The sequence below is a fragment of the Pelobates fuscus genome, chromosome 13, assembly GCF_036172605.1.
Source record: "Pelobates fuscus isolate aPelFus1 chromosome 13, aPelFus1.pri, whole genome shotgun sequence".
NCBI lineage: Eukaryota > Metazoa > Chordata > Amphibia > Anura > Pelobatidae > Pelobates > Pelobates fuscus.
In genome coordinates, this window is record NC_086329.1 from 18769580 (window position 1) to 18794988 (window position 25409).

Sequence of the window (25409 nt, forward strand, 5' to 3'; positions counted from 1 at the left end):
AGCCTAGTGATAACTTCACTGGCCACTCCTCAGATGGCTGTTAGAGATCCTTCTTGGGTCATGGCTGCCTAAAATGCATCCAAACATTCAGTATCTCCTCCCTCTGCATGCAGACACTGAACTTTCCTCATAGAGATTAATTGATTCAATGTATCTCTATGAGGAGATGCTGATTGGCCAGGGCTGTGTTTGAATCATGCTGGCTCTGCCCCTGATCTGCCTCCTTGTCAGTCTCAGCCAATCCTATGGGGAAGCATTGTGATTGGATCAGGTCACCACTTCTTATGATGTCAGCAGACTGCTTGTTTTTCACAGCACGCAGAGTTACAGCTTCAGGCTTCAATACAGTAAGATTATGGTATATTTATGGAGGCATTAGGGGCCCAGGGGGGCTAGATGGTGGTTTTAACACTATAGGGTCAGGAATACATGTTTGTGTTCCTGACCCTATAGTGATCCTTTAAAAATGCTCAGGAACAAATAGACTTTTTCTATTACCCTTATTACTTTATTCCATTCAGAACCTGTGGTACCCCATCACAATTCTAACTATCTTAAAATATAAATCTATACCCATATCTACTCTATAGATTTTGACCATAAAATAAAATTAGTGTTGGTTAATAACTTACTGGTCACGGTGAGATTATATCGCTGATCACATCGGTATACCTGTTTCTTGACAAACAGATCTGCATTGTAGATTATTTGGTCTTTCATTGTCAGTTTAGCAATGACCAAGGATCCATCTTGTGTACTAGAAAGTCTTCCATTATAAACCGGATCTAGAACCTCTACAGGTTTCCCAGGGTAAGTATTGGCAAAAAAGTTTCTTTCTCCAACACAAACTTCCCAAGTCACAAACGTGATTCCCGTCAGATCCAGCTCCAAAGTAACATTTTCTCCCTCTACTCCTGTCACTTGTCTGCTTCTACAAGGCTCAGCGTTTAAATCGACTTATAAAAAAAAAAATACAAATAATTACATCGATACATTTATAAAAAATAAAAAAAAATACTTTCAGTGTTTGACTGAAAAGTTGATCTAATTTCTCTAGTTGCATTTTTTTTTTAGCAAAAGCATAAAAATGTAAAATTAAGGATAGATTTTTCTTGGCAGTGAGGCTGTGTTTGTTTACGGGGAAATAGTGATAGCTGACATGCTTCAGACGGTCTACCATACGGAGATGTGAAAAGACTTAGAAGTTTTCTTGCCAAATTCGTAATTCCAGCTTCTATTTGAGGATAGTTGTGCAGCTGACATTTGTCACACTATTTTGCACAAAAATTCAAGGTATTTGGGGAAATTGCTAGGCAGGGGAAGACACGGTCAACTGTTACCTAGCTACAACCATCACAGTCAACACATTCGTGTCACATGTAAGAAGGAAGCTACAATCTTGTCCATAATGTTTGCATGGCATTGAATTAAATAATCTCTGCACAAATACAATATGACAGGGAGCTAACCACCTTGGTATCAAATGTAGATTGCTTCTCCCCTCATTTAATAGTACGGGATATGTCATAGCTAATTAGGAAGGAGGAGAAAAATAGAGAGAATTACTGTCGATAAGGAAATTGATAATCATGTGGCCATTAAAAGAATACTACAAAAAATAAAAAATAGTAGATATAGCCAAAATAAAACAATGTAATTTCTTTTGCATGTTTTCTTTGGATATATGAAATCTTGGCTTGTAATAGCTGCAGATCTAGTATCTGCAGCTGCTGCATATCCTCCCCCCCTTTTCACAAATCATAGGCTCATGTAATACAGCTCATTGAGAAGTCTTTCAAAGGCCAGCAATCTGGGCAAGCACAAGCCTTTTTAGTTTAGTGAATACGGATATTGTTTTCAGTTGTGTCTATGGGATTTATGATTTTGTTATTTTAGAAAGTATAGATCATTACCAAATGTTTTAGCGGGACATGGTATATCAGCATATACTGTCTGTTCTGTACCGGGTTTGGATATCATGTCACGGATACTTTGATCTGCAAAACAAAAGAAAAGCGGTTACCTGGGATCATGTACAACATAGGAAAATGTGAATAAAATTCTCACTGTGACAGAAAGAACAATGCCAAACACTAAATATTACGTACACTGTATATTCTGTATTATACTATTAGCAACAACAAACAAACAAACTAGTCACTACAAACAGAAATCTAGCTCAAGGCATCCAGTTTTTTGTGGAATTTTCTGCATGTAATAAAGGTACTGTCAATAACTTTATCTACAACACAATATTATAATAATGTAAAATAAGTATTACTGATTACGGTGAGGTTATATCGCTGTTCACAGCGATATACCTGATTGACGAACATGTCTGTGTTGTAGACGTTTTGGTCTTCCTGGGTAAGTTTAGAAATAACCAAAGATCCATCCGGTGTACTAGAGAGTCTTCCGTTATACCGGCGATCTTGAATATTCAGAGTTTTCTCAGAGAATGTGGTCGCTATAATATTTCTCTCTCCAGTACATAGTTCCCATGTGGCGTGTGTGATCCCAGACTGATCCAATGGCAGAGTTACACTTTTCCCCTCCACACCCGTCACATGTCTGCTTCTACATGGCCTTGACTTCAAATTCTCTAAAACGGAACAATTGCAAATAATAATTATAAGAAATATAAGCATTTATACTTTTTTAAAAATTCTTTATTTTATTGTGCAGTTGGTGTACAGAATACGTTTGCCACGCCACGACAGCGGGAAAAAGCAAATTATAGCATACATTTTATGACAATGACATGGCATTCAAATTTCTTGCACATTTTTTGTTATTTACGCAATGGAACAGCATCAGTCGCTAAACATTTAAGAGTAAAACTAAGCAACCTTTCGAATAAACAGTACGATTATTGGAGTGTGGAGATTGTAGTAGCTGAAGTTTAGCATGCCTATATGACTGCTAAGTGGGTTCAGAGGTAATATGGCACTCAAGCCTGAGTACCTGCGGTATATGATTAGTGGTGATTATATTAGGTTGTAGAATACAAGTTGGATACAGGTATTCAATTAGTATCACCGATTGTAGTTGCATAAAAGAATAGTGTAAAAAAACAAAAACAAAAACAAACATGGTAGTGAACAAAAGGGCACGTGATCATGCGGTGGTTCGCAACGAAAGTAACCACGACATAGGTGTCAACCTGCTCTATATATGCTATTTTTTGAGAGTCACCATTAGAGTGTTGGAAGCAGCGCACATTATACTTAGGGCGGATCAGGTGACAATAAGAGTAAGCTAATGAGTACGCCCTATTTCATGAACTAAGGCTAATAAGCAGAGCCTGCACGAAGTGTTCGAGGGCTGCGTATTGATAGCCAGACGTCAGTTACGTGTATTAAGTGCTTACAGAGCTCGTGTATAGGCTCTCCATGGAGCCGACTAATGGGTGCCATCAGACATGGTTAGCTGTCTGGATGTGTGAGCATAGGCTCACGATGGCAACCAAACTGAAAAAGGGAGCATAAAATATAAAAAACGTATCCATAACAAATACAAAGAAAAAAGGCATAAAATATATCACAATATAAACAGTACACATACTTTTGAATGTGCCTTGTGTCCTGATCTAGGTCTTATATGTAGGGCCTGCATGTAGTGTGTGAGGGCTATATATTGATAGCAAGATGCCAGGTATATGTAATAAATGCGAAGATATCTAGTGCATAGACTTGCAATAGGGCCGACTGGTTGGTGTCAGCTGACACAACCATAACACAAGGATACATCTATAACAGATATAAAGAAAAAGGCACATCAAACTTAGAAGAATATGAAAAGTTTACATACCTATGAATGTGCCCTGTGTCATAATCTAGGTCTGATAAGCAGAGCCTGCATGTAGTGTGTGAGGGTTACGTATTGATAGTAAAATGCCAATTATGTATAGTAAGTGTTTGTAGAGCTAGTGCATAGACTCTCAATGAAGCCGGCTGGGTGTTGTCATCAGACAGAGCTAGCTGTCTGGCTGTGTGAGCATAGGCCCGCGGTGGTAACAAAAATGTAAGAGATAACAAAAAATATCAAAATACGTATCTAAAAATTACAAGGAACAACGGAGACTGAAATGTATAAAAATATAAGAAGTTCTCAAAACGTAGATTAGTTCCATATCATGCATAAGCGTGAGGAAACTTAACGTTACATGCATGCCTGGGTCCTCAGGTCATCGGGAGGTTTGTACGGTGTTGTGCAGTACGGTACTTTAGACCTACAGGGTATGTCTAGCTTCAGGTTGTGACCGTGGCATAGGGGTCTGCGGGTGGTCCCCGGGGTACAAACTCTGGGGCTTCAGCCGAGTATTTTCCTGGTGGGTGCAATTGGCTCGTTGGTCGCGTCGGCTGAGCCAGTGCATTCAAGGGGAGGCCAAGTAAACCCAGCTTCTCAGTGGCCTCTTGTATGTCGTGGATTGCATGCCTGTTGCCCCCAGCTTCTACCGTAAGGGTGCGCCCCGGTCCCCACCGGTACCGGATTTGTTGGAGGCCCAGGAGAGCTGTATATGGACTCATATGTCTCCTCCACGCCAGTGTACTGCCCGTTAAGTCCGCGTAGAATGAGATAGTCATTCCCTCAAAGGGGTATGTAGACTGACCTTTAACGACATCCAGGACCGCTTTTTTGTCCCTGAACGACTGGAATTGGAGAATCAGGTCCCCTGTTGCATTTGGTGGGGCAGTTGCTGGACGCGGTACGCGGAATATTCTTTCCAGGGTGGTTGCTTTTGCTGCCTTGGGCGTTAATAACGCTGTGAGTAGTCTCCTGACAAAATGTGGCAGTTCAGCCTCTGGGACGGTGTCTGCAACCCCACGTAGCTTTAAATTGTTTCGTCGGTTTTTATCTTCATGGGCGGCAATTTGTTGCTTGTGTTGCCGGTTCTTTTGTTGTAGGTCTCGGATCGCCGCCTGGAGGTCTGCAATCTGTTTCGCGTGGTCAGTGGAGGTGGCTTCCACTGCGTCCAGCCTGTTGGTGATGCCCTTAAAGCGGCACTGTCATGCCGAACTTACCTTTCCTCAATCTCTTCCTCTTCTCCCCCTCTCTCAGGATCTGTTATTCTTTTCTTCCTGTCTTCTTTAGTTTTCTTTAAAACCATAAGACAAAGTAGGGACTCTTTGTCTTATGGGATTCCTCCGCTTGACCAGCTCTGACCAGCGGAGGAGCAAAGTGTGCTTCATTTCCGCTGGTCAGAGCAATTTTCCCATGATCCCTAGCTTTCCTCCCAGTTCCCACAATGCTTCCTGTCAGTATTGCCGAACGTCCTGTCACTTAGACAGAACGCCGGCAAAACTGCCGAATTGCATCCTAACAGAATGAGAAGAGTTTCTCCATTGGTGTTAGGATGCAATTCGGTACTTTGTTCGGATCGGAATTTCATTCAAATGAATGAAACTCCGATGCTATTCATTGCTGTGGCTGCATCTTGCAGCCGCTTAGTAGATAACTCCCTAATTCCCACGGTATCAGGGAGCTATCTACTAAAAGGCTGAAAGACCTAAATTGGTCTTTCAGCCAAATTTACTAACACCAAGTAAAAATGACTTGGTATTAGTAAATAATATGCCCCTACTCGCTATACCGCGAGTAGGGGCATGTCTAGTAAGCAGTGAGCAGCCTGTGGCTGCTCACTGTAGAAAAAAAATAAAAAAAATATTGCCCCCCACCCCTAAATGACGGGTGGGGGCCGTAAAGTAAAATAAGGGAGGGAGACCTATTGTCCCCCCCCCCCCGCCCCCACCCCTGAGCGGTGGGTGGGGGCCATAAAGATAATGAGGGGGGGGGACCTACTGTCCTCCCCCCCGGCCCCCACCCCTGGGCGGCGGGTGGGGGCCATAATAGTAGTAGGGGGGGGGACCTACTGTCCCCCCCCCCGGCCCCCACCCCTGGCCGGCGGGTGGGGGCCATAATAGTAATAAAGGGGGGGTGGACCTACTGTCCTCCCCCCCGGCCCCCACCCCTGGGCGGCGGGTGGGGGCCATAATAGTAATAAGGGGGGGGGACCTACTGTCCTCCCCCCCGGCCCCCACCCCTGGGCGGCGGGTGGGGGCCATAATAGTAGTAGGGGGGGGGGGGGACCTACTGTCCTCCCCCCCCGGCCCCCACCCCTGGCCGGCGGGTGGGGGCCATAATAGTAATAAAGGGGGGGGGGGACCTACTGTCCACCCCCCCGGCCCCCACCCCTGGGCGGCGGGTGGGGGCCATAATAGTAATAAGGGGGGGGGGACCTACTGTCCTCCACCCCCCGGCCCCCACCCCTGGGCGGCGGGTGGGGGCCATAATAGTAATAGGGGGGGGGGGACCTACTGTCCTCCCCCCCCGGCCCCCACCCCTGGGCGGCGGGTGGGGGCCATAATAGTAATAAGGGGGGGGACCTACTGTCCTCCAGCCCCCGGCCCCCACCCCTGGGCGGCGGGTGGGGGCCCTAATGGAAAAAAGGGGGGGGGGACCTACTGTCCTCCCCCCCGGCCCCCACCCCTGGGCGGCGGGTGGGGGCCATAATAGTAATAAGGGGGGGGGGATCTACTGTCCTCCCCCCCCCCCGGCCCCCACCCCTGGGCGGCGGGTGGGGGCCATAACGATAATGGGGGGGGGACCTACTGTCCTCCCCCCGCCCCCACCCCTGGGCGGCGGGTGGGGGCACTAAGTAAATTCCCCCCCCCCCCCCCCCATCAAGGTGACTAGGGGTGCCCAAGCCCCTAGTCACCCACCCCCCACCCAAATAAAAAATGCCCCTACCTACCCCCCTCACCATAAAAAATAGTGAGGGGGGAATAAAATTGCTAACCTGTAAAGTAAAATTAAACTTACCATTCGACGTCTTCTTTTTTCTAAAATCTTCATTTTTCAGCCCCAAAAAAGGCCAAATAAAAAACCATCATAGCCGTCGAACTAAAAATAAAATAAAAAACCCGAGCGCAAAAAAAAAAACCCGACGAAAAGAAAAAACCCGAGCGCACAAAAAAATAATCCATCTTCACCCATGGAGGGCTCCGCGCAGACTGAGCTCCGCAGGGCGGGGCAAGGCTTATAAAGCCTTGCCCCGCCCTGCAATTAGCCTAAGAACACTCTGATTGGTGGGTTTAAGCCAATCAGAGTGCTCTGTCATTTTACAAGCGTGGGAAAGTTCTTTGGAATTTTCCCACGCTTGTAAAATGACACAGAGCACTGTGATTGGATGGCTTGAAAGCCATCCAATCACAGTGCTCTGTGTCATTTTACAAGCGTGGGAAAATTCCAAAGAACTTTCCCACGCTTGTAAAATGACACAGAGCACTGTGATTGGATGGCTTGAAATCCATCCAATCACAGTGCTCTGTGTCATTTTACAAGCGTGGGAAAATTCCAAAGAACTTTCCCACGCTTGTAAAATGACACAGAGCACTGTGATTGGATGGCTTGAAATCCATCCAATCACAGTGCTCTGTGTCATTTTACAAGCGTGGGAAAATTCCAAAGAACTTTCCCACGCTTGTAAAATGACACAGAGCACTGTGATTGGATGGCTTGAAATCCATCCAATCACAGTGCTCTGTGTCATTTTACAAGCGTGGGAAAATTCCAAAGAACTTTCCCACGCTTGTAAAATGACACAGAGCACTGTGATTGGATGGATTTCAAGCCATCCAATCACAGTGCTCTGTGACATTTTACAAGCGTGGGAAAATTCCAAATAACTTTCCCACGCTTGTAAAATGACAAAGAGCACTCTGATTGGCTTAAACCCACCAATCAGAGTGTTCTTAGGCTAATTGCAGGGCGGGGCAAGGCTTTATAAGCCTTGCCCCGCCCTGCGGAGCTCAGTCTGCGCGGAGCCCTCCATGGGTGAAGATGGATTATTTTTTTGTGCGCTCGGGTTTTTTCTTTTTCGTCGGGTTTTTTTTTTGCGCTCGGGTTTTTTATTTTATTTTTAGTTCGACGGCTATGATGGTTTTTTACTTGGCCTTTTTTGGGGCTGAAAAATGAAGATTTTAGAAAAAAGAAGACGTCGAATGGTAAGTTTAATTTTACTTTACAGGTTAGCAATTTTATTCCCCCCTCACTATTTTTTAGGGTGAGGGGGGTAGGTAGGGGCATTTTTTATTTGGGTGGGGGGTGGGTGACTAGGGGCTTGGGCACCCCTAGTCACCTTGATGGGGGGGGGGGGGGAATTTACTTAGTGCCCCCACCCGCCGCCCAGGGGTGGGGGCGGGGGGAGGACAGTAGGTCCCCCCCCATTATCGTTATGGCCCCCACCCGCCGCCCAGGGGTGGGGGCCGGGGGGGGGGGTAAGGACAGTAGATCCCCCCCCCCCTTATTACTATTATGGCCCCCACCCGCCGCCCAGGGGTGGGGGCCGGGGGGAGGACAGTAGGTCCCCCCCCCTTTTTTCCATTAGGGCCCCCACCCGCCGCCCAGGGGTGGGGGCCGGGGGCTGGAGGACAGTAGGTCCCCCCCCTTATTACTATTATGGCCCCCACCCGCCGCCCAGGGGTGGGGGCCGGGGGGGAGGACAGTAGGTCCCCCCCCCCCCTTTTTTCCATTAGGGCCCCCACCCGCCGCCCAGGGGTGGGGGCCGGGGGCTGGAGGACAGTAGGTCCCCCCCCTTATTACTATTATGGCCCCCACCCGCCGCCCAGGGGTGGGGGCCTGAGGGGAGGACAGTAGGTCCCCCCTCATTCCCATTATGGCCCCCACCCGCCGTCCAGGGGTGGGGGCCGGCGGGGGAGGACAGTAGGCCCCCCGTCCCCCCCTTATTACCCTTTTTTTTTTTTTTTTTTTTTTTTTTACAGTGAGCAGCCACAGGCTGCTCACTGTTTAGTGGACATGCCCCTACTCGCGATATAGCGAGTAGGGGCATTGGGGAGATTTTAATCTCCCTTGTGCTATTATGGGGGTCATATTGACCCCCATAGAGTGAGGGGGGGACCTGGGGGGCTTATGAAGTGGTGGGGAGCTCTGCTCCCTGCCGCTTCTATAGTTACATATTACAAGGAGGGAGCTGCACGCCGGTAGCTCCCTTCTTGTAATAAACTGAACGAACAAACTAACACTGATACACAGTGTTAGTTTGTTCGTCTGATTTTTTCTATTCATTCATTCGTCTGTCTGATGAATGAATGAATAGGTGAAATTCCCGTTCGCATGTCCAGGTGTTTCACTGGGCATGTGCGGGAATCTCACAGTCTGTGTAGTGTGGGTAGATGACGTGTCCCATAGGGACTTCACCTACCCACACAAAGATGGCGGCGCCCTGAATAAAGATCGGGCAGAAAATAAAGAATAAAAAATAGGTAATGTGGGGGACATAGGGGCATTTGGGGATGACTAGGGGGTCGATTGGATGTAGTTGAGGCGGGAGGGGGGTTAAAAAAAAAACGGAATTCGGCATGACAGTGCCGCTTTAATGTCCCCTCTAAGCAGGGCCACATCGTCCGCTATTTTTTTATGGTGATCAGCCATGAGGGCCCCAATTGCTTCCATGGTCACTGGGGTATGGGGTTTCGTGAGTGGCTGTGTCCGTGATGGTGTCGGGGTCGGCATAGACAGCATAAGGTCTCCCTCATCTTCGTCCGACGACCTGTCTGTGAAATCGGAGCAGCCGCCGTGCAGAGATGCCATTTTGGCTCCTGCAGCATCGTGAGCTTGCCGCCATAATTCCCCGATATCCATGCCCTGGCGGGGCTTGTCAGGTTTCGCCTTTTTAGCTTTCCTGCCCATCGTGTTTGTGGGGTCTCAGGGTCTCCCCGTGCGAGGTTTGGCGTGAGTTTAGATGCGGGTATTAAGGTTTATTTCGCTTCTTGGTCAGGAGCTACACGGCCATGCGACCGTCCGCTTCAGACGCTAGCAGCATTTATACTTTTAATTAAAGAGGTGGTGATTAGTTTCAAGAAACTATGGGTAAGTTAATGAAGCTGCAGGTCTTTGATGCTGCAATGGTTGGAAAATAGATAGGTCAATTGTGTTACTGTTTATCTGCATTTGCAAACAGCCTGTCATACAGATTTATCATACATTTGGAGCTTATATTAATTCTCATATATGGCTTTTCAAACTCAACGTTAAAGGGACACTATAGTCATTAAAACAACTTTAGCTGAAAGGGACACTATAGTCACCCCGACCACTTCAGCTCAATGAAGTGGTCTGGGTGCCAGGTCCCTCAGGTTTTAATCCTTCAGATGCAAACATAGCAGTTTCAGAGAAACTGCTATGTTTACATTTGGGGGTTAAGCCAGCCTCTAATGGCTGTCTCCCGGACAGAATTTACAATAAAGTGTAAACATTAGATGACTCTTTACAGGAAGTCTTTGCGAGTCACATGCAGGGAGGTGTGGCTAGCGCTGCATAAACAAAGTGATTTGACTCTTAAATGGCAGAGAAGTGAGCAGGGAGACTGAAGGGGCATGATCTTAACACCAAAACTACTTAATTAAGCTAATGTTGGTTTAGTGACTATATAGTGCCTCTTTAAGAGAGCTGTGCCCATGCAATAGTACAGTACAGCATCAAGTCATTTAAAGTGTTCTGGAAGATCTCTGTCCCTGACTGCACCTCCAAACATGCTCCCTAAAATGAGTGTCCCTTTTTGGTCATCTGAAAAGTTGGTAGGCATAGTTTCAGGTTCAGCGTAAATTTCTTATGTTAAAGGGACACTATAGTCAGAACAACTACAGCTTATTGAATTTGTTCTGGTGAGTAGAATCATTACCTTCAGGATTTTTGCTGTAAATACGGTCTTTTCAGAGAAAATGCAGTGTTTACATTACAGCCTAGTGATAACTTCACTGGTCACTCCTCAGATGGCTGTTAGAGATCCTTCCTGGGTCATGGCTGCCTAAAATGCATCCAAACATTCAGTATCTCCTCCCTCTGCATGCAGACACTGAACTTTCCCTATAGAGATTAATTGATTCAATTCATCTCTATGAGGAGATGCTGATTGGCCAGGGCTGTGCTTAAATTGTGCTGACTGTGCCCCTGATCTGCCTCTTTGTCAGTCTCAGCCAATCCTATGGGGAAGTACTGTGTTTGGATCAGGCTACCACTTCTGATGATTGTGTTCCTGACCCTATAGTGATCCTTTAACGTTTGCTTATATCTTAGCAAAGAAGCGATATACACCAGTGACTACACCAAGGCTGTAGATTGGGACTGTCCTGCCAATTCTGAGACTGCTGATAGGTATGAAATTATGAATGTTTAGTATTACTTTAAATAAAATTGTATACTATAAAATATCAAAATTTGAAAGTGTAATGTCTAGTAAATGTATGAAAACGCACCTAATTCCAGATATTTAACAAAGTATACACCATTACCAAATGCTTTAGCTTTAGAGATACATGGCAGGTTGGCATATAATGTCTTCCGTCTTGTATCAGGTTTGACCTTGTCATCATTTTCACTTTGATCTGCAAGAAAGAAATATGATAACATGTACAGTCACAATAGCAAACAATTCATTCTCGATGAAAACATTACATTAAATACCGCAACAAATACAAAGGGAAAATAAATGCATAACCCTGGACGTAACAAAAAACAAAACAAAAACTAAGGCAATTCATCCAGGCTGCAAACCTGTATAAAATTATTTGCATTAAAATTTTGTAAATATTCTAATATTTTTTTTAGTGAATTATTATTAATTTTTTAAATAGGAATGTTAAGCTAATGTTTAATTTGTTGCATATATATTTTGTATAATGAAGATTTTCACGTAGTTTGCATAGAGTTTACATAGAATTACATAAAAAGCAAAAAAAAACAACAATGTTTGCTTATATGAAAATGGTTTTATAATTCAACATTAGTGCAGAGAACTTACTGTTAACAGTGAGATTATAACGCTGGTCACATTGATAAACCCCTTCCCTGGGGGGCGGAGCCAACCGGCAACCTGAACGGCCGCACACTGCATGAGCTCCTGTGCTGCAGGGTCCAAATTCGACGATTAATGAAAAACTACCTGCTGGAAATTTTCACAAGTGCGATATCTGAACGGGTGAAACCAATACGGACATGCCGACATCAATCACGACACCCAACTCAGCCGGGTACCGCAGCAGCCACATGAGGCCTATCGGAGGCATGGGGGTAGGATGGCCACCTTCCCGCCAAACGCTTCCCGCACGGAACGAGAGTTATGCACTCACCCCCCCCCCGAGGACCGATGGGGGTTATCACGGTCTCCGCCGGACGGGGTACCCCGTGCACCGCATCAAGCGACGGACACCATAGACCCCCAACATGGAACGGAGCAAGGGGTCACCAAGATGGCGGTTCACTCTGACACGAGAGTGTCGGACAAGCGCTGGAAACAGCTTACTACAACAGGAACTATAGACCACACAAAGGACTCTATAGCATTAATCTTTGACCACTTCTGGGCCAAGTTGGAGGCATACCTACAGCCTGAGACACCGAACCGGACCCCACCCGCGCAGGTCAGAGCCGTCAGCAGTAGGGGGAAGGGGGTTACTCTAAAACCACGCGCCAAGGCCCCTCCCGGACCGGGAGCAACACTGGGTATATCCCAGAGGTGCCAGCCATACTGGCGGAGAGCAATGAAGCGACTACGCAAGCGACCGACTACATACCTCCGTACCACCCCAAAAGGGGCGACCCTGGGCCACACAGGACTCCAGGCTCATGGCTCACGAGCACCAGCCCCCACGAGGTTCCGGGGCAAGGGCGGACCCCCACACCTAACATGGCAGGGCTCTACCCAGCGGAGACAAGCCCCAGGCACCAGACTGGGGTCTAAGCGGCGCCCGACACTCACCGAGAACCAGGACCGCAGCACAACGCTCAGGAGGCAAGCCGGAAGGGGGCACACCGACCAAGACACCTGCACAGCCAACCATCCACATGGCCTGAGAGTACAGGGCAACCTCAGCACCACGACGACTCACCTGATCTTACTGGACTCGAGGGACTTATCGATATGCGATCTGCCAGAACCGACCACGGGTGTAGGCTGACACCCACTAACTCTCGTTGCCGCACGGCGGCCTGGACTGCCGACATGATTCTACATCTAAGCGGCCCTTGTGGACTATGTCCCTCCAACCTTTTATTTTTATTTTTATTCATATACTGGTATATCAATGCTAAATTTTATTTTATTTCATGTCTCTTTTATGTCTAAATCTATTAACAATGTCGTTGAAATGTATAGCATAGTCAGGTTGTAACTACCAGAATCAAGCTGCACAGCATGTTTAGCCAGACACAGCAAATCATGGATAGATACGTAAGCTTGAACAAACGAATAACATGCACTGTTATCTATCACTTTTATAACCAGCCTGAAGTTAATCCGGTTTTGTAATTTTTTCAGAACTCAGCATAGCCATAATTCATTGTTACGCATCTTTAAAACTTTTTAAAAAAAAAAAACAAAAACGTAATCTTAATAGTTCTTGACATAGTTCTACATTTTTATTGAATGCGCATTGTATTTTTCAGGAGCCACGTAAAACAAAAATCAGGCATTGTATCTCTATGACCGGTCATACAGCAATGATATTTACTGTTATATAGCGGGTGCCGACTGTTGTGACATGGCACGAGTACATATGATTGTTAACCCTCCACAGGCACACAAAAACACAGAATTTCAAAAATATCCTGCTAACGACACTGTTAAGCTGGAATGTGCCTGCATATTTAGATTCAATCATTTTTCATAACTAGTCTATCAACGACAAGCGCAAAAGGTTTTTCATTTGTTTTGCATTTATTTACTTCAGTTAACTCTTGATGATGCAATTGTTTAGTTCACACTACCTGTATAACTGTTACTTTATGCGTGCTATTAACCTATTGAAAAATTTGCTTAACATAAAATATAAAATGAGGCTGTCATTCGAAGGAGATGTACTACTGTGCTAAAGCGAACCCACTCTGTACGAAAACTGTGCATCCCCTTTTCTTTATTCTGTACCCCATCTGACTCCTGCCTCAATAAAAGAAAGATTGACAAAAAAAAAACCCTTCCCTGACGAACAGTCCTGTGGAGTAGACTGTTTGATCCTCCTTGGTTAGTTTACTGATAACCAGGGATCCATCTGGTATGTTGTTAAGTCTTCCAGTATACCTGGGATCTATAATCTCCATAGGTTTTCCAGGGTAAGTATGAGCTATCAAATGTCTCTCTCCATCTCCAATACAAACGTCCCAAGTGGCAAATGTGATTCTAGTTTGATCCAAGTGCAGAGTAACATTTCTCCCCACTTCGCCACTCACATATCTGTTTCTACAGACTGTGATTCCAAAGACACCTAAAACAGGGTAAAGATAATAAATAAAGATATGTTTGTATTACTAGAGGTTGATCAATTGTTCTAATAAGAACACTGAAATAGCTCCACATTCACATGAGTTGAGCATTTCAGTAGCACAGGGTCCTTTATTTAAATAAAGTTGTTATGGTGTTCCTTGTGTTCCTTTAAGCACATGTAGTACATCTATGTATCAGCTAAATCTGAAACAATATGTTTTCTAGCTCACAACATTGACAATGAACCATAGTTACATAGTTACATAGCTGAAAAGAGACTTGCGTCCATCAAGTTCAGCCTTCTTCACATATGCTTTTGCTGTTGATCCAAAAGAAGGCAAAAAACCCAGTCTGAAGCGCTTCCAATTTTGCAACAAACTAGGAAAAAATTCCTTCTTGACCCCAAAATAGCAGTCAGATGTCTCCTTGGATCAAGCAGCTATTACCCCACTAATTAGAAATTATATCCCTGTATGTTATGTTTTTGCAAGTATTTATTCAATTGCAGTTTAAACATCTGTATAGACTCTGACAAAACCACCTCTTCAGGCAAAGAATTCCATATCCTTATTGCTCTTACTGTAAAAAAAAACTTTTCTTTGCCTTAGATGAAATCTCCTTTCTTCAAGCCTAAATGTGTTACCTAGTGTCCTATGTATAGCCCTGTTAATGAATAGATTTCCAGATAATGGTTTGTACTGGCCCCAAATATATTTGTATCATGTTATCATATACCCTCTCAGGTGCCGTTTTTCAAAACTAAAGAGATTTACATTTTTTAACCTTTCTTTATAACTAAAATGCTCCATTCCTTTTATCAATTTTGTAGCTCGTCTCTGCACTTTTTCTAGTGCCATGATATCTTTCTTTAGAACAGGTGCCCAAAATTTCACAGCATATTCAAGGTGTGGTCTTACTAGCGATTTATAAAGAGGCAAAATTATATTTTCATCTCAAGAATTTATGCCCCTATTAATACATGACAAAACCTTACTGGCCTTAGCAACGGCAGATTGACATTGCATATTGCTACCTAATTTATTGTCTATAACAATTCCCAAATCCTTCTCGTGTGTGGTTATCCCTAGTTCACTACCATTTAGGGTGTAAATTGCTTGTGCATTCTTAACCCCGAAGTGCATAACTTTGCATTTTTCTACGTTAAATTTCATCTGCCATTTTAGTGCCCTGTCCCCCAATCTATCCAAATCCCTCTGCAGCAAGGCAATATCCTGCTCACATTTTATTACTTTACAAAGTTTTGTGTCATCTGCAAACACTGATACATGGCTTTCAATGCCCATTTCAAGATCATTTATAAATATGTTAAATAGAAGCGGTCCCAAAACAGAACCCTGAGGGACACCACTTACCACTTTTGTCCAGCTTGAAAATTTACCATTTATGACAACTCGTTGTACTCTATCCTTAAGCCAGTGTTCTACCCAAGAACAAGAATATTCATCTAGACCAATTTATTTTAGTTTGAAGACTAAACTATTGTGAGGAACCGTATCAAATGCCTTGGCAAAATCCAAGTAGATCACATCCACTGCAACACCCTGATCTATATTTCTACTTACTTCTTCGTAGAATGTAATTAGGTTAGTTTGACATGACCTATGTTTCATAAAACCATGCTGATTATTGCTAATAACACAATTCTTCCCAATGAATTCCTGAATATTATCCCTTAATAGCCGTTCAAATAATTTCCCAGTCACAGCTCACAGGTCTATAATTTCCAGGCAAGGATTTTGAACCCTTTTTAAATATAGGAACAACATCTGCCTTCCTCCAATCCTCCGGTACAATACCTGAAACAAAAGAATCTTGAAAAATTAAATACAGGGGTTCACTTATTTCCCCACTTAGCTCCTTAAGTACTCGTGGGTGGATAGCGTCAGGCCCCGGAGCTTTATTTACATTAATTTTCTTTAATAGCTGTAGCACCTTATCTCAAGTTATCCAATCACAAGTTATCTGCAAGTTTGTTGCATCAATCATCTGCATATCTCTTGCCATAGGATCCTCATTAATAAATACTGAAGAAAAAAAGTTATTTAAAATTTCTGCCTTTTCCTGGTCTTCATTGACTAACAGACCCATCTCTGTTTTCAGTGTACCTACACTTTAATTTTTTGTTTTTTTTAGAATTAATGTACTTGAAAAAAATGTTGGGGTTGGTTTTGCATTCTTTGGCTATCAATTTCTCATTTTCTAGTTTAGCCACATTAATTGCCTTTTTGCAAGTATTATTGGCTTCCTTATATCTTATATAGGATGCCTCTGATTTGTCCGATTTAAATGCTTTAAAAGCCCTTTTCTTATTTTTAATCTCTTGTTTTACTTCTCTACTAAGCTACATTGGTTTTAATTTGTTTTCTTTTATATTTATTACCCAATGGCACATACTGTGAAATGTACCTTTCTAATATTTGTTTGAATAGTTTCCATTTATCCTCAGTGTTTTTATCACTAAGGAGTTTATGCCAGTCGATATGTTGTAGATGTCACGTCTAAACATTTGTTATGAAGGAACACAACTGCAGATTTCTTATAGTTTGAATATTTATTATAAAAAGTAAAAGGTATTGACTTTAATTCCAATTTACAGGTACTGTAGCTTTAAGTAGTAAACGATAACTGAAGTCCATAATTATATGCACTGTAGCTTTAAGTAGTAAACGATAACTGAAGTCCACAATTATATGCACTGTAGCTTTAAGTAGTAAACGATAACTGAAGTCCACAATTATATGCACTGTAGCTTTAAGTAGTAAACGATAACTGAAGTCCACAATTATATGCACTGTAGCTTTAAGTAGTAAACGGTGACTGAATCAGAAAGAGTCCTTTAGTAGTATTAATTAATTAGGTGATAAGAAGTTACAATAGCTGTTCCATAGACTTTAACTGAAGTAGGACAGATGCAGCTAACTGAGACAAAGTATGAGTTGAAGTTAGCTGTAACGGGTTTGTTTTAACGAAGGACTTTGGAGACAGGAAATAACAGCTTTGAGATGCAACGCTTATCACAGAGGTTTTACTTAGCTTCCGGCACATAGAACACTGGTTCCCGAGATCTCCTCAGAGGCGGTTTATCCTGAATGGAGAGAGTTCAGCTTTAGTCGTGGATGAGGAAAGGTGAAGGGAACTTGAAGTCTTCCAGTCCGGTCCGGTAATAGAGGGCTTTCACAACGATGTTGCAGCCGGTTCGTGAGTACGGAACGTAGTTCAATAATCCAGCGTCGATCAGCTGGTGCGGTCAGATTAAATAGGGAGACCGTGTCATAAAGAGGTGTGGCTAAGCTCCGTGGAACCAGGAAGTAAGAGGATATTATAATTAAGGCATGACAGTAGAGCTGCCCTAATCTTATTAAAATTGGCTTTTTAAAAATTATACGTTTTAATATACCCCACATGCTTTTGCTTTTTTGAGTTTATTTCAAAAGTGACCATATTGTGATCACTATTTCCCAAATGCTCCCCTACTTGAATGTTGGTTAAAAGATTAACATTGTTTGTTATAACGAGATCCAGACAAGCGTCCTTTCTAGTTGGTGCTTGTGCCAGTTGTGACATAAAGGTGTCATTTAACACATTCAAAAACTGGATTCCCTTTGCTGAAGTACTAGTCCCTCTATCCCAATTTATGTCCGGGTAATTAAAATCTCCAATAATTAACGTGTTACCCTGATTGAACCATTTTCTCTTTCTCGTTAACATATATCTTTTGATAATTATTGAAATGTTAATGGATGACGGTGAGCTGTTAGCAATGCAGGTACAATCACAAGCTCACAGTTACAATACTTTTCAACAACACTTTCCCCATTATTGGTTCAGTTGAGTTCAGGGCTTGACAAATTTTGCTAGTAGTTAGTATGATGAAGGCAGACTTTCCAGTAGTGGCCTGCACACCTTACTTACCGTCTCTCACAAACTAATCAACTACACTCATACCACACCAGCCATACTCGCACACACATACCAAACATGCACATAACTGGCCGCTGACTCACATACATAAACACATATAGAAACAATAAGACAATCACAAACATACATAGATACATACATAACGTACCAGTCATTCACCTATACATGTATTAATACATACAGGCACACATGTGCATACACATTTACATAGGCAAACATACATTCAAAATTCATACCTAAAACACAATGATAAATTCACACAGACACAAACTTACAGATTTAGGTGTTCTTCTCTCTTCGACTGATTCTGTTGTTGGTGGTGAAGATGAAAAGAAGATGAGAGGCCTGCAGATTGTCCCTGGTGTTAGTGGGTGAGAGAGGTGTCTATTTAGGCAGAGCACTGGAATGATGTGATGCCCAATCACTTCCTCCCAGCACTGTCTGTCAAGATAACTCGTGGGAGTGAGAGGGAGCAGGGTAGGTAAGCTGTCTCTGCTATCAGATCACATAAAGAAAGCCTGCTCTAAATGCTATCATGGACCAGCCGCAGACCTCCCATCACCTTTCCCTCTTGATTGCCAAAAGCAGTTTGCATCAGGGAGAATGACTACAAGGGGAAATGTGTATACGTAGAGAGACAGCCACAGCAGGTCTTTTTTATTTTATCTTTGCTGCCCAATAGGGAAACAGACTGAGCACCAATCACTATTTTTGTGTCACAGTGGATACTGTCGAGCTGGACTTCATTATAGATCTTGCTATTATTTTTTTTTTTTATGACCCTGATTTATTTAAGTACAGTGGGACCTCAGTTTACGAATTTAATGCGTTCTCCGGGATGTTTCGTGTGGCGAAACCAACCTCGCCAATGTGAACTGGAGAAGCCTGGTTGCCAGCCTCCTGCCCTTGGACTATGGCCCTGCAGGTTAAACCGTTTATATTCCCTGCAGAAAGGCTTATTCGTGCCTTTCTGCCAGGGTGTTCGGTAGATTCCAGAACTGGCGAACGATGGACCCCCTGGGAGCTGGAGAGTGCCGCCAATTGACCGCACAGAAGCTGCGGTTAACCGCAGCTTAATTGACGAACGCTGGGTGGCCTTTGTTCGTTTGTCGAACACGTGGCGACGGCCATCTTACGAGTCCCGAACGGCCAGCGGTGTTCAGCGCTAAAACTATGGAACTAAAAACGGACACTTATTTGCGCGAACACCGTTGAGCCGTCCGCCCCCTGGTTCCTATTCGTGCCCTTAGGGTCAAACACCGGTTCATTCGGTATTTTGGAATATGTTACCCCAGATAGCTAAACCATGGAGCCCCACTATGTGAAAGACTTTGGCTCCATGGCGATTGAACTGTATGTATATGATCTGAGCGCCATTCGGTAATAATGTGCGCTCAGATCCAAGCTATCTGGGGATATGTAGAATGTATATATTTTATGTCCTAAATGTATCAGTAGGTAATTTTATGTATTTTACTGTCTTTTTGTCTGTCATGTGTGTAATGGAGTTTGCCTCTGTCCTAGGAGATAATTGGATTTCTTCCCCAATTATCTCCAGGCCAGAGGGGAGGGATTGGGAGGCATTGTGGGAGGTAACTCCTGTGTGATTGGTGTATTATGTAATTGTTGTAAATCCCTCCCTTGCATGGGAGAATCCTTTATAAGACAGTTGTGTGAATAAATCAGTGTTGTTCCTGCTTAACCCTCAAAGCGATGTGTCGTCTCGTTCTTTGGGGGAATTTGAATGTATGCCAATTGCCAGGAGTGTAAGCTGTTTTATGGCTTTTCCTGTTCGGCTGTTTCCAGTGTTCGTATGATTCCAGTTCGGGAGATTGGGTAATTCATGAATGTGCAGTTGGGAGTTGGTGAATTCGTGTAGTCTGCAGTTCGGAAGATTGGTGCTTACAGTAGCTGCCTGTGTATCTGGAAGGGGGATATCGCCTAAACGGTTTTTATCCCCTTGTGAGCGAAACGGTCCGTTACATTTCGTATTGCGAAAAATTCGTAAACCGAAACACGGTTTCCCATAGGAATGCATTGAAAATCAATTAATTCGTTCCGGAGGTGAGAAAAAAGTCAAAGTATTTTATCTGTTCAAAACTCTTTATAAAGTGCACTTTAAAGGCATGCATACTGTACAGGGACATGATTAATCAAGCAATAACATTTCAAACATCCAACTTTATGTTTTAAAACATCACACATCAACACACAGTAAAAGGCATGCAAACAACTAAGCTCAGCTCCCTACCTTTCCACTTCTTGAGATGCACCAAAAAGGCTCCAAAACCTGCTGCAAATGGCTCCAAAACCTCTCCAACACCTCCACACTACACACTCACGTGCTACCCACACTTCAGTATGCAGGGGGCGGAGCTATAAACCGGGACACTTGTTTCGTATTGCGAAAAAAAATCGTAAACCGAGGCATTTTTTTTTATGAATTTTCATTCGTAAACCGAATTTTTCGTTTACCGAGGCGTTTGTCAACTGAGGTTCCACTGTATTCTATTTTTCCCTAACGCGATGCACTGGCTCATTTCTGGTGTTCTGATACTGGATAGTCATATGTTCATATTGACCTCTTGATAACTTGACCGTGGCCCGTTTAGGATTACATTACAATGTGCTTACAATGATCTTTTACCACCTCGGAGCCTGGTAATCGAAACATTCTAAGTACATTGAGCTCTACAAGTCTACCTTTTCTGCTGTGCTAGTGGCTTCTGGCCTTTAATCTAATAAGAATAGCACTTTCTTCACTGCATCTTTGAGACCGAGGACTTTTTTTGTGTGCCATCTTTAATGTGATACTCTAAACACAATGACCACTAGAGAGAGTGAAAAGTGACAGAAATCTCATATCGACACTCTCAACCAATAGATAAGAACCAATGTTGCTCAAGTGAAAGTGCTAATGCAGATTAGAGAAGCATACATTTCACCATAACTGTATCACTGCAAGTTGAAAGGGCAGTATGCACCCCACAGAGCTCCAAATAAGTGTCAAACTGTAAATGGTCTGACCATTACCATGGGACAGCACGAATGCAATCCTGACACCCATGGGGGGAGAAAGGGGATAGCATTTTTACTTGCAGGGTATTCTTATTCACTACACTGGGTATTGTCTAAATTGGCAAATATTTAATATATAACTATATCATATTAAGAAGGCTTTATAGTTACATAGCTGAAAATAGACTTGCGTCCATCAAGTTCAGCCTTCCTCACATTTGTTTTTTGCTGTTGATCCAAAAGATGGCAAAAAAACCCAGTTTGAAACACTTCCAATTTTGCAACAAGCTAGGAAAAAATTTCCTTCTTGACCCCAGAATGGCAGTCAGATTTATCATTGGATCAAGCAGTTATTACCCTACATTGATATATTATATCCTTGAATATTCAGTTTTTTGCAAGTATGCATCTAGTAGCTGTTTGAACATCTGTATGAACTCTGATAAAACCACTTCTTCAGGCAGAGAATTCCACATCCTTAAAACACTTTTTTTTTGCTTAAAACACTTTCTTTACTGAATTCCTACTAAATGAGGGATCCGTTCCCATCAGCCCCTAAGTCTATGCTGGCACCATACCCACCATGGCACACTATAATGTTTATGGTGCTTAAAGTGAACTCTCTAAATTTAAAGAAGAGTAGCAAAAAATTAACCAACATAATACTAATTACTCTGGTAAGAAAACTAGGACTTCCCCAAAACAAAAAATATATTCAAGTATGTGAAAGCATGTGGTGTTTAGAAAACAACGTGTTATTATCCTATTATTAAGAAAAGTTTCTGTTCCCCAACTGAGGGGCTGTTTTCTATTTTTGGTCCATGACTGTTTCTTCTGGGGCTTCCGACTGGTTCTAAGAAAGTCACATTATTACATTCCTTCAATTAAAGGAACACTAGAGTGTTTGGAATTAAAACCTGTATTTGGAACGCTAAATTGCCCCTGTCCGTAGCTCTAAAAGTCCCCCCCATGAGCAATAACAATTTATTCATTTATTTTACTCACCTTTTTCCTGCTCACCTCTCTGACTCCCACAACATCAAGGAAGAGGCATGGCCTCCTCCACAATGGTCCAATAAAATGCTCCTCATAGAGGGAACCTGATGTTTGGCCTGAGCCTTGTGCACATCCAAGCTTCCCTTTAAGAAAGCATTGATTTCCTATGGGCTTCCATGTCACGCGACTGAGTTTTACTATGACAGTATGACAGCCACTAGAGGTGGATTTAAAGGAACACTATTGTATTAAGAATGCAAACCTGTAACACTATTGTTCCCTCTGCCACCCCTTACTTGCACCCTCCCATTGCAAATTAAGATTTTACATTTCATTTTTCATTTACCGGATACCAGTGCCGATGTCCCGCCTCCTATGCCGACGTCACGGCCGTTTAGGAACCTAATGCGCACGTGTGGCAAGCCCCGCACGCATGCGCTAATCAGATACAGAAGCGTCTTTAGTGGTTGTCAGTATGACAGCCACTCGAGGAAATTAAACACTGCAATATAAGCATTGTTTTTTCTGCAGCATGGCAATGTTTTACATGAAAGGGACATGGCAACCAGACCATTTGGTTGAGATATAGGCATCTAAGTGCCTATAGTGTCCCTATATTAGAAGTAGTAGAGACTTCACACATTGTCCTTTAGCGGCTTAATATAGGCATATATGTTTGATGGACATTATTGAGATCGCCCAATAGATGGCGCCCTTATACCATATATACATTAACCACCATAAACTCTTTCATACCTTGATAGCCACATTGTGGTATACTGCAAATAACTTACAGTCCCAGGGAAAGAGCTCCCAAAATACTCTTAATTATTTTTATATTTCACCAAGCGATCAAGGTAAAGAATACCATTATTTGGAAAGACTAATTGCTTCTAAAATAGGGCAGATCGAAAGTATTTCACAATGTCCATTATGCATTGATGATTATTCATGTACAATTTATTTGTAATACACAATACTGTGCCTTGTTAAACATTCAGATTTGTGTCTGTTTCATGGGTTTTAGCCGCCAGTTATAACCAATATGTCGTACTTTGTTTTTATTTACAGAAACCGTATGTATTCACGTTCCAGTTACTATGGTAACCAACAACGCTAGTAACACTCACTGGGCAGTTTTGAGGGACTAGGAACTCACGCGCATGCATGCACACAACAATTAGAACCCACACCAATTTCTGTGTACACATTTGGGAACTTGGAGGTGAGTACACGGTTTCTTCTTGTGTGTGGAATAAATATGTGTGTTAACACTGAAACTTTGTCAAATATTTTATGTAAATCTGAAACATTGATCTATAATAAAATAAAAAGTTTTTTTTTTTTAAATCAAATCCTAGAGTGCTGTTGGATTATTCTTCTGGATTAAGCACCAGATATTTTTTGGATTGGCATATCCTAGAGATTTCCTCTTAGTAGATAGATAATATACATTATATATATATATATATATATATATATATATATAGACATACACACACGCACGCACGCACACTATATTCTTGAACAAACATCGACTAAAGGAAAATAAAAAAAGATAGACAGTTACCTGACAATTCCAGAGAAGTTGCTGAAAAATAAAAATAAAATATATATATATGATAGAGTATTAGATCCAGTATTCATAAATTAATTTATTTTTGGAAACCTTTTTCAATCCTAAAAATAATACATTTCTATTTCACACTTGTTTAAATTTAGCTCATTCTAGTGGTTCAAGTTAAAGATGGCCGCTCCCAGGAGCACACAGTGGTATTTTCTATCATTCTAGCTCTGCCCCACCATCCCAAACACTTGCACAGTTATTCACTAAAATGAATTGTCATGAATTTCAAGTTTTAGGTCCATCAAAACTGAACTGAGAACGTAGATGACCTGGAGGATATTTACAATTCAGCTACGGTGTTATAAAATGTAAAATTAATTTTCAATTCACACAACACTTTACCATATTGAATTGTTCTGTTAGATGTTATAAACGCTTTTAGATTAGATATGTTTAGGTTTGGCTATTTTAACCTGAAATGTAAATCTATATTCTCAAGCTGTTGCTAATTAATTAATAACCCTGCAAGTGTTAATGCCAAACATTACCACCATATTCGTTAGACTGTAGAATTTAATCTACAAACTACCTTAGCAAAATAAGACGAAAAAAAATGTTCCTGACCTCTCTAAGATAGCAGTTTAGCAAATCATTCCTATTAAACATTCATTTAAGATACGGTATATCATATCCCAAACATACCAAGCTCTCTAACTGCAGCAAGCTCGATAATTTCTCTAAAAAAATATCCTGGTGCTTTACATGAACATTAATTATCAACATTTTATAATAAAGTTACAAATTAAGTGAAATAAAGCTTGTTTACTTACAGATTAAGATAATCCGTGACAGATAATCCACAAGTGACATTGTAACTGACAGGCGTATCTTCAAAACAGTCAACTACAAATAAAGGCGAGCTTTATATCTTACTTCCTATTTCTGTTTCATTTGTTTGGGGATTTGATTTTTTTTTTCCTGTTTGTTTTAATGAAATTGACAGTCAGGATTATACAGTAAAGTTACAGCTGAGCAAGAGAAGAAATGTATACAATATCAAAAGATAGAGTGCACAAGTGAGAGCAAATGGGATAATGAGTGGAATCCCCCAAACCACCTCTATAAAGCAAACTATATATAGATACATAAGGTGGAGCTGCAAGGCTGAAATATAATAGGAGTCTGGAAGGATACAAACGTAAAAGAAAATCGTGCAATATTGTCAGAACAAGCAATATATAAATCAGTAGTGATAGGAGTAGAACTGACAAGTGCGGAGCCAGCGCAGATGGACAAATAACAGGATGTCCAACTCCTTTTCTTTCTGATCCTGTGTTGGTGGTCCTATAAGTGGAACACAGAGAGTACACAAGGGCCTTTATTGAGTAATGATGGCTAAAATCACAAAAAAAGAATATATATATATATTTATTAAAAAGTGCCTAAATACCAAATGGTCAAGAGTATTCTATAAAGTATAAGTCCAGTAGTTAGTTCTAAATTTCAAAACGCGTTTCGCTCTATAGGGGCTTCTTCAGTTGGAACTAACTGAAGAAGCCCCTATATTGGGGCGAAACTAGTTACTATAAATACTGCAAGTTGTTAATC

The 25409-nt window shown here is 42.4% G+C and overlaps 1 protein-coding gene across 1 annotated transcript; it reads right to left on the bottom strand.

Annotated features, from left to right (window-relative positions):
• Nucleotides 1-579: 579 nt before the first annotated feature.
• Nucleotides 580-24751, bottom strand: LOC134582569 (uncharacterized). The gene is made up of 8 exons (XM_063439246.1): nucleotides 24632-24751; nucleotides 23805-23825; nucleotides 13990-14279; nucleotides 11822-11861; nucleotides 11313-11405; nucleotides 2282-2602; nucleotides 1914-1997; nucleotides 580-956 (listed from the first exon to the last, which is right to left on the bottom strand). The coding sequence occupies exons 1-8, from the start codon at nucleotides 24669-24671 to the stop codon at nucleotides 580-582; spliced, it is 1266 nt and encodes a 421-aa protein (XP_063295316.1). The 5' UTR covers nucleotides 24672-24751.
• Between the last annotated feature and the right edge of the window lie 658 nt (nucleotides 24752-25409).